We start from the raw sequence: 21,772 nt of genomic DNA on the forward strand, positions 1-21,772 counted from the left end.
CCTTTGAATCCTGGGGAACTGCTCCAGGATACAACATGGACTAGGAAACTAGCCCTCAGTTCTCCCCATGGTCTCAAAGGCAGTGATCAGAGGTACAGTATACAAGTATGGAACTACCATGCAAATTCCCTTTAAAGTATTCTCTCTCTGTATCTGCAGAGGCAGTCAGAGGAGGAAGTCAGCAGAGGAAGTGCTAAGGTCTCCCACATCCCCCTCTCATGAGCTGCAACCCCCATCCACACTGGCGGAAACAGGAATGAACTGATATGACAGAGCCTTGGTTCTGTGGAAGCCTTGGGAGGGCGGGGGGACTGGGCTTTGACAGCATGACCTACAGTTGATTGAGAGTTTGCACATGTGTTACAGTCATGCTAGAGGAACCAACCTGACCAGAACCTCTAGCCCAGACAGGGCCCCCCAGAGACTTAGAAAATTGTGCCAACTACAGATATCAAACTGCAGCCTGGACCAGCTGCTGGGTGAGAAGTGATGACATTTTTAGTTCTTCTACCAATCCTGTGTGTAGCCCTAATACCCAGAAATACCATCCTTCACCCCTACCATAAAAAAAGGTAAGTAAAGAAAATATCTAGTAAAGGAGTAGAATTAATGAATTAGTTTAGCTAAGATGAGACCCCTTCAATGGCAATTTACATGCATTTTTAAGGGATATATCTGTGCATGTGTTAAATCTACTCGGTTTCTGCAAGAAGGTTAAATGGCTAATTTTCCAACTCTGCCTTCAAATAGATTAATGAGCCACAGAGACAATCCCAGGTCTATACAAACCCATGAAATGCTGCTTTGGCTGTCTACAGAGCTGTATCGCTTAACGTGCTCATAAAGCAGTTTAGTTCCTGCCTTGCATCTAAATCCTGATCCTGGGCAGCCAGGCACAAACCACACTTCATGGGAGATGCCAGCTTCTTGGCAGAATTCAGACAGATGAGGTTTCTTGCCAAGCATTGGCATATGAAGTCCAAGCTGCTACATCCACTCCAGCTGGCTTAGTCACATTTCGAATGGGCGTGAGAACCCCCATTGTCCCCTTTCCAGGGAGAAATCATTTAAAGTCTGATTCTGTGCTACCTTAGAATGTCATTTGTACCAGCGCACAGTGAATGTAAAACACTGCCATTCTAATCTGGTCGTATTCTATGCCCATTTGGTACCAGTGTAATTGACTGCACAAGACGCAAGGTGACAGAGAAGCAGGCCCATAATCTCCAATTACATTTCAATAGTTCCCTTTTGGAGCTGCCTAGCACAGTTAATTAAATATAGTGAGGTAGATAGGGATGGGTGGGAGACCATATCAACATCAGAAGACACTAGCAGTGGGTCTGAGCTGCAGAGCTCAGCTTAGGATTCTGAGCTTTGTGCTCCCCAAAGATTAGGGGTATTTTGATTCAGATCTGCACTCGCCCACTGTGTGTGGCTGTTCTGACTCTGGGTTTCATTTTGGGCCTCTCTCTCTCATACAGAAGGTAAATCACCAGAGATCTGAGTGAGGACATGGGCTGAGGAGGTTGAGTCTGCATTTGCAAACCCTCATCAGCTGGGGTTTGGCTTCACTAACCCCAAAACAGAGGATCCAGATACCATTTTATTGTTATTGTTTGTGGTATGGTACTATCTTCAGACCCTAACCAAGATTACAACCTCATTGTGCTAGGCATTGTGCATGCACGCACGCACGCACACATACACACACACACACACACAGTAAGAGAGAGCCCCTGCCCGGAAAAGCTTGCTAGCTCAATAGACATAACAGATAAAAGGGGAAACAAACTAAGTCACACACAAGAGGTCAGTGGCAGAGCCAGGAATGGAAATCAGGCTTCCCAACTCCCAGGATCCTATCCACTGCCTCTTATCCTAACCATATATAGGCAGCACTAAAGTAACAGAACCAGTGAAGGGCCCAATCCTTTAGCCTTTACTTACACAAGTCATTAACAATGAGGTTAACAGAACAATTAGTACAAATAAGAGTTGCTGGGTTGGGTGCAAAATCTGTGAGCTATCTGCTAAATTCAGCAGATGAGAGGATTTTCTTTTAGTACTTGGACTGAAACTCCAAGGAGTTAATGAAGTGCCAATAAGCCTTTGCAATGCAATTATCATCTCCGATGAGAAACCATGACTTTATTTTTAGAGATGCTGCCTCCATTGATAGCTGCTGTTGCTACCAGGTCAATACTGATTACACAAGCCAAGTGCCTGCCCAGGAATCCTAGTTTCAGACCATTGGCTGGGAACTTGGTTCCATGTGGAACGCTGAGTGGGGTTTACCTGTTGCCATAGTCAATTTTAGCAGTGACCTTCTTCTTGAGTTCTGCCAGCTCATCTTTGGGAAGGGTCCCAGAGAGTATCTGTGATCTCCATTCTATCAGGCAATAGGTCATTTGCTGTAAATGCCGAAATTGTGTCATCCTGTTGTCCTAAAGGGGAAAAAGGGATCATAATTTCAGGCTGCTTGTGTGCAGAAAACCACAAGCTCAAGAAGTCTTCCAAAAAGTGACTCAATAGAAACCATTATCAAATCCACATCTAACCACAGAAAACACCTGCTAAGATACTTATTATACCCCCTCAGTGTCACTGCAGAATTGTTTCTTACAATCTTCTGCTCTCCAGGGTTTTTTCCCTCCCCTCCTGTCTACATTTAAATGCTACAAGCAATGAGACTTCTGCCGCTTCCTTAGGAGATAACTCCACACCAATCTCATTGCCAGGAAATACATTCCAGCCCCCAAAATGTTATGTGATGAGTGCTTCTTAAATATAGAATGGACAGAATTTGATTAAATTAGACAGGCAGTATGGTCTAGTGGACAAAGCGCTGGATGAGGATTCACAAGACCTGGGTTCTATCTTTGCCACTGACCTGCTGTGTGACTCCTGGGAAGCCACTTCTCCATCTCTTTCCAGTGCCACTCTGTCTGGTCTGTTTAGACTACAAGCTCTTTGCAATGGGGACTGTCTCTCATTAAGTGTTTGTACAGAACTCAACATACTGAACCTTCCTAAGGGCCTCTGTGTGTTACTAAAATCTTAGCCCTGATGCTATTAGGAATTATTCTATTACAATATAAATAACATTTAGGCTGAATGTGTCTTGTCCTAAATTTCATCATACTAACTCTTACTTACTACTCTCCTTGCACCAGCCTCAACAACTCTTCCATCTCGTTGGTATTATAAACAAAAAGGTTCCTTTTATCTTATTGCCTGAGTGAAACAGTATGTGATTAATTAGAACCCCGGCCTCCATCTCTGTTTACACAGCATCAGCAACTACATTTTAAAGTCAGAACACTAACTGAATTGAGTCCCTGCGCTTCATTTCCATGGCAGTCTGCTCTTTTGGCCCTGCCCATAACTCCACTCCACTCCTACTCTCAAAATCCATCCAAAACGCAAAGACACCCCATCCCCCCACCCCCGCAACAATTCCTGGGACATTATGTTAGCATGGCACTCATGGCATTGCATTCGGAGACTCAGATTTGATAGCCCACATACAGACTTTGGGCCCCTTGGAGAAGCTTGCCAAAGTGAAAGTATCACTGTGTGGGTGCAGCAGTCTACCTGAAGATCGGGGCCACAATTGCAAGCACTTTGGGACACCAACTGTCATTTATTGTAGGTCTGCACAGTGCTTAGCACAATGGGGTCTTGACTTCATCTATTCCTTTAGTGCCCCCACAATGCAAATAAATATTAATAACTTGGTTATTTCCTATTTGCATTGTGGTAGCAGCTAGGAGTCCCAGTCATGGACCAGGACAAATATCATGCTAGGCACTGTATAAACAGAGCAAAAAGACCTTACAATCTAAGTAAGTTTCCCACACAAGCTTCCCAAAAGCAGTAATTTGTTCTCTTGAGTTTCCTACAGTAGATACATTTTAATTTTTCATTACAAAACAGCATGTAAAATTCTAAAATACTGACTCAGCATGTTATTAAAACAAATGACTCTGTGAAGCTCTCCCCCACCCAAATTAATTAATGAGACTATTTCACATGCCCCTTTTCTGGTTCCACCCCAGATTAAATTGGGCAGGCACTTGTGCTTCATAATATACACAACATGTTACTCCTACAAGGGAGCCAGAGCCACAGATGTAGATGTACTTAAAAAGGGGTGGAGAATTTTATGACCAGTTACAACATTGGTAGCAGCACTGAGTAGGATGAATAATTAAGTCCCATGCTTCTCAAATTGATTGCTCACAGGGCTCAGGAAGGAATTCTTCCCCCTCCTCTCCCCCATCCCCAATATTGCACAATCACCCAGATGCATTATGGCAAGTCCCTGATTTACGCTAAGCATTAGGCACAGCCTGCTGTCCAAGGCAACATATCGGAAATTATAGACACTAGATCTAATTTACCAAGACAAAATCAGAAATGTTTCTTTAACAGGCTTACAGTGTTAGTCTGCTACACAACACCCTGTTACTAGGGGCTGATCCTGCTGAGAAAGAGTTAAGTGGGCTCTTCTGGTTCACTGAATCAGGTGGTTCATTATACACATTGATATATGAGAGGTAGGAATGGCTCCCTAGAAAGACAGGATCTAGGGTGTGAGCTGAGCAGACCTGAGGGAGGAACTCCAGGTGCAGTCATGCCTGGTTAAAGGCTTGAGATGAACTTTGTTATGCTATTGTTAATGAGCCCCTGGAAAGGGGTGTGTGGACTTCGTTTTAGAGCAGCTTGGAAAAGGCACCTGCATCCTGTACCCATAAGATTTAAGATTGGTGTCATACAAAAGGGTACAGGAACACAAACTTTAATGGTTAGTATTAAATATTGAACATAAAGGTATCAGGCCAAATTCAGAGCAGGTGTCAATGGCAGCTATTCTATAGACTGCTTACACCAAGTCTGCATTGTTTGATTTCTTCAGTTACCAATGATTTCTTTAAAATACCTGTTGCCAGAGTTTAATAAACCCTAAAAGAGAACTAGATAAATACATGGAGGTTAAGTCCATTAATGGCTATTAGCCAGGATGGATAAGGAATGGTGTCCCTAGTCTTTGTCAGAGGGTGGAGCTGGACAGCAGGAGAGAGCTCACTTGATCATTACCTGTGAGGTTCACTCCCTCTGGGACATCTGGCATTGTCACTGTCAGTAGACAGGATACTGGGCTGGATGGACCTTTGGTCTGACCCAGTATGGCCGTTCTTATGTTCTAAACAAGGCCTACAACCCATCAAATGAGTAAGCACTTTCTAATTACACACTCTTTGGTTTCAATTATGTTACAACATACCTTAGCACTTTTAATTATTCCATGCATAGCCACATGAAATAAGACTGCAGAGCTCTGGATAATAAGGATTATGGTGCAGATAGTCATTTCTAAGCTCCTGCGCAATGAATTCATATAAACATTAACTCCTCCATGATAGGGAAAGCAACTGCACCATGTAATAACAATAATAATTATTATTATAACTGCATCATGTGATTTTGGAGAATATTTTTCAACTTTACATTCCTTAAATTATTCTAGAAGGACTGCTCCCAAGTCTAACACAGTCAATGACTCCCCCAGGACATGCACTAAAACAAGCGCAAAGAGTTCTCGTCTAATGCCTCTTTGCTGAGCACTGCCAAGATTAAACCACTCACTAGTAGACAACAAAGCCCCAGATCCCGAAACTTCTGAAATTCAGGTTGTTTGAAATTTAAACCTGGGCTGGAATTTTGCATATGGCCCTACTTTTATAAAGAGCTAAACCAATACTCCAGATCCAAACACTAGAAACTTTGGGGTCTTTGCTAACTAGATCCAAAACATGTGGCTTAAATCCATCTCTATCTATATGTACTGTGGGCACAATTTCCAAATATGGACAGTTTAAAATTGTGTCCCTATCACCAACCAGGGACATAAAATGGGCAGCTATATCCCTGATTGCCCACCTGATTATGAATGTATAATCAGAGCATCCTATTTAGGTATCAGTGTCTGAAATCTGGCCTTACTATGGGCAAAAAGCTCCAAATGAAAACAGTTTCAAAGACAGACACACATTCTTGTAATTAATACCATTAGTACTTAGCTATGCACAACTGTCCCTACACAGCATGAACTCCCCCCAACGCCTTTTTAAAATAATTTCTCTACTCTGTCCCTCTCTGAAAGAAGAGGAAGGATATAAACGACTGTATTTGCTTTGTCTAAAAGTGTTTTCTGTATTACTAAAGTCAGCAGCATTGTTACACACAACTATTAAACCCCAACTACAAGACAAAGGTTGTTGTTGGGGACCGGAGACCATATGTGACTACAGCAAGATATTGCATTTTATTTATTTACAGGATTTACTATGGAGCTGATGAGTGTCTCACAAACATCTCTGAATACCATCGACCAAGTGTCAGACTCTCACAGCAACTAGCCCTGACCACACTGCACACAAATCATCTCCTCAGAGCAACCTGCACATGCTTCAGATCAGGGCTACTGAGGGCGAAGGGGAGGAGTTCACAAAACACCCATGATGTCAGGAAGCATTATTAATTCTATTACACAGATTGGGGCCCGAGGCAAGGAGAAATTAAGCAATTTGCACAAAGTCACATAGGAAGTCTGCATCAGAGCCAAAAACGGAACCTATTTCAGTTCCTTATCTGGACAGCTATATTTACCTTGCATTTTTCCAATGTGTGTTTTCAACAAATATCAAAAACAGGGTGGATAATATAGGATTTCTCTATGTGGAAGACCCTCCAGAAGCTAATCTGGATGAACTCAAAAGGTACACATAAAAACTCTTCTGCTAGATAAAAACCTGAGTGACATTTCCCAATGCTCATGCAGAGAATATGTCTATTTACACTTCAGTGCCAAAAAGAGCCATTTCTATATTGATATGTGCTCCAATGTATCAGTACTTTGATGTACTTTGAGTAAACGGGTTGAAGTAAAGCAAGATCTTGCACTGATCTTAGCCCAGTTGACATGATTGATGAGAAGCTCTATGGGCTGTTGGCATGAAATAGATCACGTACAAAGGCAATAGCTTAAAAAAATCTAACCCACCTAGAAGCAATGGAAACATATGCCTCTCACAAAAGGAATAGAAAGAACCTGATCTTGCTCCCCTTTAAGACAATGGCAAACGTTTCAATTTCAATGGTGGACAAACAGGAAGCGATACAATGTATGTACACCTACTAAAGATCAAAGAATGCTAAAAGCTTGGGATGCAGGAGCTTACCACGCTAAATGCAATACAGACAGTCCTCAGACTTATGACACAATTGGTTCCTGAAAATCGCGTCTTGAGTCAAAAACGTTGAAACTCGAATTTCCCATAGGAACAATGTTGGATCGAGCATTGTAAAGTCGAAATATGACGATTTATGAACGTCATAAGTGCCGTTCGTTGTAACTCAAATATTGTAAAGTCGAGGACTACCTGTACAACCTATTTTTAAACCAGAGCTTGAATTCTCTTCATGTATCTCCTTTCCACAGCTTGTGGAATGATTGTGGTCCTTCGTTTTACTTATGAGCTGGGCTAGAGCCTACCAAACATTTTCTGTTACACTTGTTCTTCCACATGGAAAAGGGTTGTTGTTGTTGAAAAAGAAGTCCATAGGAAATGTCTGTTTTTGACAACATTTCAGGTTTTCACAGAAAAAAACAACCCTCTATCTGCAAAATCGGACAATATCTGACCATCAGAAATTGAAAACAACTTTGTTTTTACCCAAAATGTTTTAAAAAAAAATATTTTCTATGAAACCCTTTTGTCAAAATATTTTTGCACAGGAAAAAAAAAATTCCCTGCTAGCTCTAGGAGACGCCCAGATCTGCCCTGTTCTATGCACCCTCAATTGCCACTGAATTCAACCAAAGGTGAGGGTCCTCTGTACTTTTCAGGAGATTTATTAGTTGTGTGTGCACCCCAGAATTACACTTGCCATTTACAAACCGCGCCCTTGACTGAGGCAGGGATCTACAACGATATGACTGAGCGGAGCTTTGCTGTGCTAAATGCTGCCCAGTGTTACACTCACCCTGTTACTCTGTTCCACAACCCTAAAAGAAACTAGATTTGCTACCCTTACAACCAGTGCTTGCTAGATTTCCATACACCATGCAGAGGCTGGATTCATTTTTCAGACTCAGTAGATGCTCTGCAATGGAGACTATGGTGCAATTCTTGCTGTAATTTACACAAATTACAGCAGTGAAATGATATGCTGCCAAAGAGAAAAATCCCCCCTTTCTTCTCCATTTCCATTCTCTCCCCATCTTCCTCCTTCCTCCCTTTGAGTGTTTTTATACTGCAGGGGGGGAAATAAATTTGCATCCATTACAAACCATGACGTTTTCCAAGTCTATTTTAAAAACCACGCTGACATACTAAAGTCACATAAAAGAGGAAATATTTCTGCTCTTAGGAAAAACAGATTCTGAGGCTAGAACCTGAAAGGTTTTAAGGGAACAAGCCAGGCATAAAATGCTCGCTTTACACAGCAATTGCATCACATCTTGCCTCTCATTAAACTAAGAGGGTGGAAAAAATTCTTGTGGTTCTGTGGACCACAAACAAAATGCACTTATGGCTGGGTGAAATTTTTCAATAGGACAAACTTACTCTGGCTAGGAAAAATGTTTGGAGCTAATTTAAAACTATTCTCTCATCTTAACTACAGTCTCAGAGCACATACTGTGCAGCTTGAAGTAACTATTGACTGAAGAAAAATTAAGCTCCAGAATTTATAATCTGCCTTAAGACTCCACTCTGCAAGAAAGGGTAATTCATTCTCAACTCTGAATTGTTTTTCTTCGAGTCAGCATTTCAGCCTAACTCAGCAAAACGACCAACTTCACAAACAGCCTAGGTTTACCAACTTTTCAGAGGCAGCTTTGTGCAAAGGCTAAGGCACTGGACAGAGACTTGGGAGACAAAGAATCTGGTCCCAGCTCTGCCAATGACCTATTTACTGCATGATCTTGGATAAGTCACTTCCCCAATCTAGTACCTCTGGTTCCCCTCCCATTCTTTGCCTGACTTGTCTGGGTAGATTGTAAGCTCTTTAGGGAAGGAGCTCTCTCTTACTCTCTGTGTGTACAGCTAATAGCCCAAAGGGGCCCCAATCTCAGCAGGAACTGCTAAGTGCTAATGTAAAACAACCCAGATTTATCTATGGTGAAAATCAGAGATGTCATTATGTGGCACCCAATGGATCTATACAAATACTTAACACATGGTCTTTATATAACATTTTTCATCTGGAGATCTCCAAGCTTTAAGGAGGGACAAGCATCATCATCCCATTTCCTGGGTGGGGAAACTGAGGCAGGAAGAGGGGAAGTGATCCACATCATAAGTCAGCAGTGGAGCCAGGAAGAAAGTGCAGGTCTTTGGACCCCAGCCTATTGTCTTAGCCGCTGGAACACTATAGCTGTCGCCCTGCATTGCTTGGGAGTGCTGTCTTTGGCTGACCTTTCCCTCTCCCTCATTTTGTTCACAGTAAGAGGAAGGAGATAGTTTGGAGTTGGGATCTTTTTGCAGAATGGTCTGTGCACTCTGCCAGTTCTATCCAGGCTTAGGGCAAGGTATTGTGGCTCAGAGCAAGTGCCAATCAATGGTGCTTAGACTTCAACAAATCTCGCGGAGCTCTGGTTATTTAATCTGTTAGTCCAAACAAGTAATAAATGGCATCCATGCAAGAGGGGCAATTTGAACTGAGAATGCAGGAAGGTCACATGCAATCCGAGGCATGTAACACTCCAGAAACCATGCAGTGGGAGAACTGTACAAGTTATTTCTCTTGCAAAAAGACTATTCAGGACTCTTTAGCAGCTTATACCTGCTTCATGTTGAAACCCACATTTGCACCTTGTAAGGTGTGCATGGAGGATCAAGTAGCAGTCATAGTACTGTCATTGCACAATGTTTCCAATTTCTCTACCCAACAGCGAGAAAATGCCCTTTCTTGAATGGCTTCAGGTGTTGTCAAGAAGAGGACAAAGATGAAAGAGGATATGATTGTAAATAATGGATCGAGTTTATCCCTAGGGAAACACCATCGATTTCAGTGGATTTCCCCCAGGGATAACGCTAAGCCCATATGGTTCACTACCTCCTATTCATCTGCTTCCCCAGCAGACACAGAGCTAATATGCATCAGCACAAGATAACGTGATGGGATTAACTCAAGTTAACATTAGTGGAGATAGTGGTTGGCCCAGCATGAGGAGAAAATAAACGACATCCCATGCTAGCGGAGAAGCCTGTGTGTTGCTTCACGTGAAAGTCAGGGACGATTAAGTTGGCCCTGAGCATGGCCCCGTCAGGCAGGAAACAAAGATACAGGGTGCTTCTAAAGCAGCTAATCCTTCCACCAAAGATAAACCACCACCAAAAGTCAGTCTGATGAACAAATAAATATGTACTGGCCATTGCTTGGAAAGATTGTTTGCAGAGCACAGTAAGCACTGGATTGAGACTCAGTGAAAATATTTTATTATCTTGCCTTCAGGATACAGAAGACAGAAAGATCAAGGAGGCTAGGGAAAGTAAACAGAGCTGTCTGAGAAATAGAATATTATTAGTGAGATGGCTCTTCCTTCCACTGCACCTGGGAGTTTCTGAATCTAATTTCACCAACAATCTTGATGGCATATTTCCCCAGGAAGAGAAAGATCAGATCAGAGATTGTGCCTGTTCTGGAAAAGGCAACACCAGAAGTATTTATATTTTATAGGTATATATACTTTGTGCTTTTATATAAATACATACATATACTCCCTCATGCACAGAGGCATTGGAACAATTTGTATAGTGAGGGTGCTGAGAGCCATTGAACCAAACCGTAAACCACTTCAAGCCAGGGGGTGCTGCTGCACCCCAAGCACCAGCACATATGCTCATGCACATAACACTTCACTGGCTTTTCAGAGATCTCAAAGCATTCTGCAAAGGTAGCTAAGAAATATTATCCCCATCTCTGAAGCCAAGCAAAATGAAGCAATTTGCCAAAACATGCATAGAAAGCCAGTGGCAGAGTCAGTATTAGGCTTCAGGTCTTGACTCTTAGGCCTGTGCTCTGGCACTAAATCAGACATTGTAGGCACTATAGAAACCCTTATTCACGTTGTGAAGAGTGACTCACACAAGCAGTTCCAACCAGCTGACATGATGTTGATTATGGCTTGTCCTGGTCAACTCTGACTATGGTGAGCACCATGTCTTCTAACTCAATTACTCAAGAGCAGTACCGTTTTGTAGAGTAGATAGAACCTTGGTCCTACAAGACCTATCCTTTGCTCATCCACCTTTTAAACAGCAGTAAGTCACTACTACTTCTTCAGCTCCTTATTATAACAATGATACTGAGCGATTTTTAGGTATAAGGCAATGTACAAGTTCCAAATACCAAGTCTCAGTATACCTGAGTTAGTTCAATATTATGCTCATTTTATAGACTGAGCAATGGAAGCATAGGCCATGATTCAATGGGTGCTTAACTCACTGATTAACTGAAGTCAATGGGGCTTATGCACGTGCTGATGCGCTTTGCTGCATCAGTGACTCACTCAAGATCACACAATGAGTTAGGAGAACAACAGAGCCCAGAAATCCTGAATCACAGCCCTCTGAGTCTGGTCTAGCACTTACACCATTTTGCTTCTAATCACATCACTGTTTGCAGCTCTGGAAATCACACTAGCAAACATCAGATGGGAAGATCTACCAGTTAGTGCAAAATACATGTTAGAATAAAATGGAGCTGATTCCCAGAGCAAACAACCCTACAGGCAGAACTGAGCTCTGGGGCCCTGTTTGTAAAAAGAATATCTGCTAAAAATGAACATCAGCTGCTGGGTGCATGGGCACAAGATGGGGATATGCAAGGTCCTTTCAAAATCTTCTGCATACTTTTGTTTAAACACTCTGTCTTGGGTGGAGTAGAGATCCTGCCCTTTTCTCCCCTCTCCCTGGACCAAACACCAACAAAGGAAGAAAGCAAATACTCACCACATACAGCTTGTGCCAGATAACTGCCCACTCCCTCAGTGTGGAAGTAAGTTCTTGAACAAGGGGTAATTCACTTGGAATCACTGTTTCATGTTGTCTGGAGAGAGGAAAAACACAAGGAGGCATGTAATGAAATTAAAATGTGGCAGATTCAAAAAGAATAAAAGGATCTCTCTTTTTTCATACAACATGTAAGATGACTGTGAAACTCACTGCCACGGGAAGTCAATGAGGCCAAGAACTTAAGATTCATAACTGAATATCCACAGACATCTTAGGTAATGATGACAAAAATTTTGGAAAAGATATTAAACCTCAAGTTTCTGGGTTTAAGCCAATCTCTAGATATGAGAGATCCAGGAGAGAGATGCATATAGAGGGCAGATTAACCTACACACCCACAAGATTCTTACACCTGCCTCTGAGGCATTAGTATTGGCCATTGTCAGGGTATGTCTACACTACCTGCCGGATCGGCGGGTAGCGATAGTTCTACTGGAGATCGATTTATCACATGTATTGTAGAAGCAATAAATCGATCCCTAATTGCTCTCCCGTCGACTGCTGAACTCCAGCAGTGCAAGAGGCGGAAGCAAAATCGACAGGGGAGCCGCGGCTGTCAATCCGGAGCCGTGAGGACGCGAAATAAGTAATTTTAATTGGATCTAAGATACGTCGACTTCAGCTACACTATTCTTGTAGCTGAAGTTGCGTATCTTAGATCGATTCCACCCCCCCAGTGTAGACCAGGCTTCAGAGACTAGATGAACATTGACTCTGATCTAGTGTGGTAATTGCAACATTCCTATCTCAGACCAGAATATCTGGTGACTGATGTGCAAATGTGTGTAAGATACCAAAATACCAAATACCTCCCAATACCCGAAAACAGAGGCCGTGTCTGTATAGGAAGGTTGCTCTTGTTCAACTTTAACTAGTTTTAAAATCAGTTTAGTTAAACCAGTGCATACCTCTGTGTACACTCTTATTAGTAGCATCTACACCAGACTTGCATAGAAATAACAAAAGGTGTGATTTAAAAAAAAGACAGTTACTCACCTTTGTAACTGTTGTTCTTCGAGATGTGTTGCTCACATCCATTCCAGGTAGGTGTGCGCGCCGCGCGTGCACATTCGTCGGAAAACTTTTACCCTAGCAACTCAGTGGGCCGGCAGGTCGCCCCCTAGAGTGGTGCCGTCATGGTGCTCGATATATACCCCTGCCGGCCCGCCCGCTCCTCAGTTCCTTCTTGCTGGCTACTCCGACAGTGGGGAAGGAGGGCGGGTGTGGAATGGATATGAGCAACACATCTCGAAGAACAACAGTTACAAAGGTGAGTAACCGTCTTTTCTTCTTCGAGTGATTGCTCATATCCATTCCAGTTAGGTGAATCCCAAGCCTTACATAGGCGGTGGGGTCGGAGTGAAATGTGGCAGAATGAAAACTGCTGAGCCAGAGGCTACAGCATCTCTTGACTGTTGAACCAGGGCATACTGTGAAGCAAAGGTATGGACCGAGGACCAACGGAGCTGCGCGATAGATCTCGTGGGTAGGTACACGAGCCAGCGAGGCGGCAGATGAAGCCTGAGCCCTGGTAGAATGCACGGTGATGTGGCTTGGGGAAATATGAGACAAATCATAACAAGTGTGGATGTACGCCATCACCCAAGATGAGATCCTCTGAGAGGAAAACAAGCAAGCCTTCCCTTTGGTCTGCTACTGTGACAGAGCTGGGGCACCTTACGAAATGGTTCTGTCAGCGCAATATAAATGCGAGAGCTCTACAGACGTCCAGGGAGTGCAACTGTTGCGCCCATTGCGTTGAGCTGTGGGTCACATGAAAGGCTGAAACCACCTTAGGGAGGAAAGCTGGGTGTGGTCGTAACTGCACCTTGTCTTTGTGAAACCTAGTGTACGGCAGAACCACCGTAAGAGCTCTGAGCTCAGAGACTTGTCTGGCCGACGTAACAGCTACGAGGAAAGTTGTAGCAGAGGGCCGGTCGCGAACGGCTCGAATGGGGGAGACATAAGTCTGGTTAAAACTAGGTTGAGGTCCCAGGTTGGGGCTGGACGGCGTACCCGAGGGTGCAAGCGCTCCAAGCCCTTGAGGGACCTCGAACCCACAGAGCGTGAGAACACGGAACGTCCACCTTAGCCTGGCTGGAAGGTAGAGATGGCTGCCAAGTGTACCCTCAGCAATGACACCGCCAGGTCCTGCCGCTGAAGGCCAGAGGTAGGCCAAATAGAGGGGATCGAGACCTCAGTAGGAGCAAGATCGAGCGTATCGCACCTGTAGAAGAAATGCTTCCACTCGGCCAGGCACGTTGACCAGGTGGAAGGCTTCCTGCCACCCCGGCTCAGTTACGCAGCAGCCACACCATGAGGCGAAGAGGCTGCAGGTCCGGGTGACGAAGCCTGCTGTGGCCCTGAGTGATGAGGTCTGGGTGGGGTGGCAGGGTAATTGAGTTGGTTATTGACAGGTCGAGCAACGTGGCGTATCAGTGCTGCCTGGACCACGCTGGAGTGATCATGATGATGCGCGCTCTGCCCCTGCGGAGTTTGAGCAGGACCTAATGAACCAGCGGGAACAGTGGGAAGGCATAAAGGAGTTGGCCTTTCCACGGCATCAGGAATGCGTCCAAGATCGATCCCGAGGAGAGACCTTGGAAAGAGCAGAACATCTGGCATTTTCTGCTCTCGCGGTGAGCGAACAGGTCTATGTGAGGAAAAATCTCTACTTCTGGAAAACAGAACGCCTCACATGGGGCAGAGTGATCACTCGTAAGACAGGAAAGACCTGCTGAGTCAAAGCACCAAGGCGTTCCGAATGTCTGGGAGAAAGGACGCCACCAGCTCCATCGAGTGGGCCATGCAAAAGTCCCAGAGATGGATGGCCTCCTGACAAAAGGGGGAGGACCATGTCCCTCCCTGGTTATTTATGAAGCACATGGCCATTGTGTTGGCTGTAAACACTGAGATACCACGGCCTCGCAGCTGCCGCTGGAACCCCTGGCACGCCAGACAGACTACTCTCATTTTTGGGGCATTGATGTGGAATGCCAGCTCCCGAGAAGACCAAAGGCCTTAAGCTCGGAGGTGACCATGAGCACTCGAGCAGAGAGATGACGCGTCTGTCGTCAGGGGCAGTGAGGGCTGGGGCGGATGAAACCGCATCCCTGCCCACACCAGGGAGGGAGTTAGCCACCACTCTAGGGAGCCTAAGGTGCTCAAGGGAACGGTGACTACCATGACCATTGGCTCCCTGTCCAGGCGGTATGCCAAGGTGAGCCGGACTTGGAGAGGACGGAGGCGGAGCTTGGCGTGTTTGGTTACAAACTTGCGGGCAGCCATGGACCCAGGAGACTGAGACAAGTGTGAGCCGAGGTCGTTGGGAAAGTCTGCAGACCTCGGATGATGGTTGCCATAGCCTAAAACTGCAGCTGTGGTAAGCAGGCTCCGGCTAGGTCGGAGACCAGGATAGCCCCTAGGAAGTCCAACCTCTGCGTGGGAACCAGAGTGGATTGCTCTATAGTAATCATCAGGCCTAGACCTGTGAATAAGACCGTGACGATGCCCACGTGCTGAGTGGTTTGTGTCTCGGAGTCTCCTCGGATAAGCGGCGACTATGGCCATACACTTGGACAATACCCGTGGGACTGTAGAAAGGTCAAACAGCAGGACCGTAAACCAGAAGTACTGACGGTTGGCTAGAAAGCGGAGGTATCTCCTGTGCGGAGGGAAGATGACGATGTGAAAGTACGCGTCCTTCATATCAAGGGCGGCATAGCAGTCCCCAGGAGGCAAGGATGGGATAATGGTTCCCAGGGATACCATGCGGAACTTCGACCTTATCCTAAACTGGTTGAGTCTGCGCAGGACTAGGAAGGTCTGAGACCTCCGTTCGAGTGGGGGACTAGGGCATAACGGGAGTAAAACCCCTTGCCCCTTTCGTCCGTCGGCGTCTGCACCTCTTGTACGAGGAATTGCTCGTGAGAGGGGTCCCTGAAGGGGGACAGGGTTGGAACAAATTAGAGGTGGTACCCATGCTTCACCGTGCGCAGGACCCAGCGATCTGAAATTAACTGGGGCCACGCCAGGAGAAAGCGGGATTGGGATCCCGGCCTGTGACTGGTACACCGCCCTCAGGCGCACCTTGGAAGGTTCGTCTTTGGTCCCAGTGGTAATTGCGAGGGACCTTGACCTTGGCTCTTTAGGGGTCCTGACGTTTGTCTGCGACCACCTTGGCCTCGCTGTTTGCCAAAGTCCTGTCTCTGGCTAGGCACAGAGTATGGCGGCTGGGGACAGAAAAGCCTGTGTTTGGTCGCTGGCATATGCATGCTGAGAGAGCACATTAGGACCCTGTTGTCCATCAGGCTTCGCAGCCTGGGGCTGTCTTTGCCATGAAGAGGCCTTTACCAACAAAGGGTAAGTCCTGAATGGCATACTGCAGCTCCGGCCAGAGGTTTGAAACCTGAAGCCATGAGATGCACCTCATGGCAACACCCAAGGCCAGAGTCCTAGCTGCTGAGTCTGCTGCGTCTAACGAGGCCTGGAGGGACGCTCTGGGTACCTTTTTCCCCGTCCTCCAAGATGGCAGAGAACTCTTGGCAGGAGTTTTGAGGGAGAAACTCCATAAACTAAACTACCGTCACCCAGGTGCTATAATTATAGCAGCTAAGCAAGGCTTGTTGCTTTGCTACCCAGAGCTGCAGGGCCTCTGCAGAGTACACCTGGCAGCCAAGTAGGTTCATTCGCCGAGCCTCCTTCGATTTCGGGGCTGGTGCCTGCTGGCCATGCCATTCCCTCTCCTTAACGGACTGAACGACTAGTGAGCAGAGAGGAGGACGGACAGACGAGTAGTCGTACCCCTTGGAGGGCACCATACCGGGTCCTCTACCTCCGAGACCTCCTCCACCTCAGGTTGTCGGAGGGCGTATCAGAATTGTGGTCCTGAGCATAAGATCTGCGCACGTGGGATGACACGGATGCGTGTCTGGATGGCCATGGAGGTACTAAAAAAGGCATGGGCAGAGTCTCTGACTCTATCAGACCTGGCCCAACTCGGCACCGGGAATCGGTACCGGGAGGCGTACCGGTACCTGGAACGAGATCCAGACCTGCAACCAGAACGGTGCCAGGAGGTCGACCGAGATCTCGAGGCTCGAGGTCAGGTGAGGCTACGGGAGTTACGGTACCTGTCGCGGTGCCGGGAGTTGGAACGGTGCCGATAGTAGCGGGTCGGCGAACGGGATACCGACCGGTGCGGCGAGTGCAACCGGTACCGAGGAGGAAAACAGCACCGGGACTGCAAGTGGTGTCGGGTGTGCCGACGGGACCTGGAGCGTCTGCGGGACCGTGATCATGAACGGTGCCGCTCTGCTGTGCCGACAGAGGACGGTCATATGAAGGGAGGCTTGGCAAGAGACTGTATTACCCGCACCGGCAGTGCCGGGGTCAGGCAGCATCGACTCTGTCATGGCAATGAGATCCCTCGCCGTTGGTAATGTCTCCGGCGTGGAGGGAACAGCAGGCTCAACCACAGTGCATACTGGGGAGCTGTCAGGCACCGGATTCGACAGCCCTTGTGGGACCGGGATCGACGGTACCAAGGTCGTCAGAGCCTCGGTAGGTGTCGGTGCCGGGCAATCCGACTTAGACGAGCTCTCTGGCTGTGGTGCAGTTGGCACGGAAGCAGCAGGAGCAGTAAGCTCAACCACGGCGCGTGCCGGGGAGCTGTCAGGCACCGGATTCGACGGCCCTTGTGGGATCGGGATCGACGGTGCCGACGTCGTCGGTGCCTCAGCAGGTGTCGGTGCCGGGCGATCCGACTTAGACGAGCTCTCTGGCTGCGATGCAGTTGGCACGGAAGCAGCAGGAGCAGGGGGCTCAACGGCGCATGCCAGGGAGCTGTCAGGCACTGGCAGGAGGAGTCAAAGGCTTTCTCGACCTCGGAGGGAGGGAGCGGTGCCGAGTCGACTTCGATGCCGGCGACGGCCGGTGCCGAAAGGCCTTGGCAATACCGGCGGGGTCCGGTGCCGAGGAGGCGCTTCTGCCAGCCGCTTGATCATCACTCGGTGCCAAAGGTGGAGGGGTAAGTGAAAGTCCTGCTCCTTTTTGTTCTCGGCTTAAAAGCCTTGCAAATGGGGCACTTAGCTGTCAAGTGTGATTCCCCGAGGCACTTCAAACAGGAGTCGTGTGGATCTCCCGTCGGCATCGGCTTCTGGCAGGCCGAGCCCATTTTAAAACCCGGTGAGCCGACCATGGGCTCCAGCACCGGGTGCAGGGAAGGGGCTACTTCCTGAACCCCGCTAACTATTACTAAACTAACTATGTTAGCAAAGAAAAAACGTATAACTATACAAATATATATATAAAAGGATTATAACTGCATAACTATATACACAAGAACTACGAGTAGCTAGGGAAGTGGAGGTCAGCTAAGCCGCGCTCCACTGTTCCAACGACAGACACAGGTGGTAAGAAGGAACTGAGGAGCGGGTGGGCCGGCAGGGGTATATATCGAGCGCCATGACGGCGCCACTCTAGGGGGCGACCTGCCGGCCCACTGAGTTGCTAGGGTAAAAGTTTTCCGACTAATGTGCACGCGCGGCGCACACACCTAACTGGAATGGATATGAGCAATCACTCGAAGAAGAACAATGTAGTTATTTCTTGGCTTGGCAGAATTCAATATTAATGAACTAATTCTATTCTATGTAGGTTCTTACATCACGCTCATCACCATCATACCTGAGCCCCTAACTCAAACAACTGCTAAGTCAGAACAGAATCGCACCCGAAAGTGCAAGAGTAACACTGTGGGGAAAGTTTGCAGCAGTTTTTAAAAGTACATAGCAGGGGAGGGGGGTTCACAGCACTACAGAACTGCAGCTTTGAAAGGCATTTAAATCTTAGAGATGCATTTTAAAAGATAACAGATATGTTTAATTAATGATCACACTAAGAAGCTAAGACTTCTAAGTGGGCTCTGGGGTTTTTCTCAATTATGAGTATTTTTCCATTTTTAATACAAATATGTTTCAAGGGTTTTTTTAAATCTTAATTTTTTTCTCCCCATGCATCTCCTCCAGAATTTTAATGCTGAATGGACATGTCTACTCTATTCACAGTTTTCCAGTTTGAGGGATCATTGCTTGCAGGGATTACTTGGCTACATGGATTAAAAAATTCCTTCTAACGTCTCTTCCTATTGCTGCTGCTGCTGGGTCCTCCCATTCATACTGATCAGAGAATCAACTGTTAAGAATTAGATTGGGAATCATTACCTACGATATTTTCCAAGACAGGAAAGAATTCACACTCTTCTGATGGCCACTTGGCTGTGAGTTGTGTGTATGTTATGAACACAGCAGTCCCCAGAACCAAAATGTAAGTTGACTAACCTGCTTTGCCATACACATATCTAGCAGATTTCACTCTTATCTTTGCAAGTGGGCTATTTTGCTTCTGTGCATGTGTCCAATTTGGGATGTACAACATTTGGGCAAAACCAGAAATTATTCTGATCCAAGAGTCTACATGGGGGTTATAGTACTTGCTATGCAAAAACACCAACTGCACATATGACAAGCTGCACCTCCATTACGTAAGCTCTTTTATGAAATGGCACCTAATCACGTCTGCTAACCACGTGACATCTCAAGATTGTCTCCAACCTACCCTCGGTCTTCCACAGTTGCCTCTTTTAAATGAATGTAAGTTTTGGGGAAAATGCCCTAAAAGAGAGAGAAAAGGAAATCATGTTGTAATATTTGATACATCATTCAGCAACAAGGAGGAGAAAAACAGAAGAATGTGATCAGCTGAGCTCCAGGGCAAAACTCAAATAAACTTTTCCAAAATTCAATACAATAAAACACAACTCTAACACAATATATGTTGAGATCAGAGTGTCTTCTTTTATGTTGGTATTATGTCAGCTCTAGTATCAACTTAATAAATCCTAGGAAAAACAAACTGGCAATAATAATAATACAGTACTGTATACTTATAGACAATTTTATCTGTTGCTTTCAAACGGCTTTACAAAGATGGGTAAAATGGAGGGAGGGAGTGGTTAAGTCACTTGTTCAAGGTCATATAGCAACTCAGTGGCAGAAGCTGCAACAGAATTCCACATTCTGGTGATGTCTCCCTTAAAGTAAATCCTTTTTGGTGCTATATATAGAAGGAAGAACCCCTTAGAATCAGCTTCTGTGACTGTTTTATATACAGATTAATAATAACAGAGTGTTTTCCCTGGTATAGTAAAACAGATTAATAACAACATACACTTTGCACTTCTATAGCACCTTTCATTCCAGGATCTCAAAGTGCTTTACAAGCATTAATTAAGCCTCAGGACTCTCTGGCCACGTAGGCATTATCTCCATTTTACAGATTGGAAAAACTGACACACCAAGAGGCTAAGGCCAAAAAGTTCAAGAGTATCCACTAATTTTTACAACCCTTAGTGTTTGGCTGCCCAAACTCAAAAGCTCACAGCTCCTGCTGATTTCCATGAGATCTGAGGGTGCTCAGTACTTCTGTAGAAAAGGCCCTTAGAAGTATCGAACTGGGCACCCAAAAGCAGAAGCTCCCAAAATTAGGAGACACTTTTAAAAACTCTGCGTAGGTGGGCTGCTTATGGTCATGCAGTGAGCCTGAGGCCAAGCTGGGAACAGAACCTAGGAATCCTGCCTTCCTTTTCTGTGCTCTAGCCCTGCCTTTGCAAGCCTTAAATAAAGAAAATATAGAACCTAGAGGGCTAAATGATGACTGAAGGTGTTTCTCATTTATGAGATACTAACTGTATGCTAAGCTAAATTGTGTACATCTAAACTGCATGCAAATGTGTGATTGTAGCCTGAGTAGGCATATCTGTGTTAGCTTTAATCTAGATAGCACGGGTTCCAATAGTAGGGTAGACCTGGAGGCATTGATAAACAGTGCCTAAAGTTACCACTGTTCTCATAAGCCAAGAGAAATCAGAAGAGGATCAAATGGCACCGAACAGGATTCCGTAGCCAGAGGCTCCACTGAATTCCACTAAAAACATAATAAATGAATCTACATTCCAGTGATATTTCACTGTGTGATTAAGGGCTTGTCTACACTGGCACTTTACAGCGCTGAAACTTTCTAGCTCAGGGGTGTGAAAAAAACACTCCCCCCAACCCTTGAGCGTAGCAAGTTTCAACGCCGTAAAGCGCCAGTGTAGACAGTGCACCAGCGCTGGGAGCTACACCCCTCGTGGAGATGGTTTTTTTGGAGTACTATGCCACGACCACACAAGCAACGTTAAAGCGCTTTAATATTGCCAGTGTAGACTAGCCCTAATTCAACACCAAGGAAATGAGAGTCTAGTTAAACACCACCCTAAATGTGGCATCTGGTTACAGAATCACCATATAAAAACCCCGCTGTTGACATGATGGGAGTTTGCTAACAAAGCCCATTTAAAGACAATAAAGCCAACTGTAAGAGTCAATTACACACGCCTTTTCTTATACCCGGCTGTTTCAGTGAGAGAAAGTTAACTCCATGTTGCAGAGCCTTGGGTTTTTATCATGAGTCTCACGACATTTGATGACTTCCTTAAAGCCCCAGCTGCAGGAAGAGATTGCCTGAGAATCCTAACTTTTTTTTTTTTTTTTTTTTTAAGTTTCTAGTCCTTGTGGCTGTGAAGAACAGTGCAAAAATGTGAAGCAAGTGCACCCTAAAGACTCACAAACCAGAAGACAAAG

The 21,772-nt window shown here is 45.7% G+C and overlaps 1 protein-coding gene across 5 annotated transcripts in view; it reads right to left on the reverse strand.

Annotated features, from left to right (window-relative positions):
- The window catches only part of DOCK5 (dedicator of cytokinesis 5), a 151,415-nt gene that overhangs the window by 91,784 nt on the left and 37,859 nt on the right, over positions 1-21,772 (reverse strand). For all 5 annotated transcript variants that reach the window (XM_050939817.1, XM_050939815.1, XM_050939814.1 and 2 more), the window contains exons 4-6: positions 19,707-19,762; positions 12,027-12,123; positions 2,299-2,447 (exon numbers count right to left, since the gene is read on the reverse strand). In XM_050939817.1, coding sequence (XP_050795774.1) covers positions 2,299-2,447; positions 12,027-12,123; positions 19,707-19,762 — 302 coding nt within the window. The remainder of the gene's footprint in view (positions 1-2,298; positions 2,448-12,026; positions 12,124-19,706; positions 19,763-21,772) is intronic.

The sequence above is a fragment of the Gopherus flavomarginatus genome, chromosome 2 (genome assembly GCF_025201925.1).
Source record: "Gopherus flavomarginatus isolate rGopFla2 chromosome 2, rGopFla2.mat.asm, whole genome shotgun sequence".
Classification (NCBI taxonomy): Eukaryota; Metazoa; Chordata; order Testudines; family Testudinidae; genus Gopherus; species Gopherus flavomarginatus.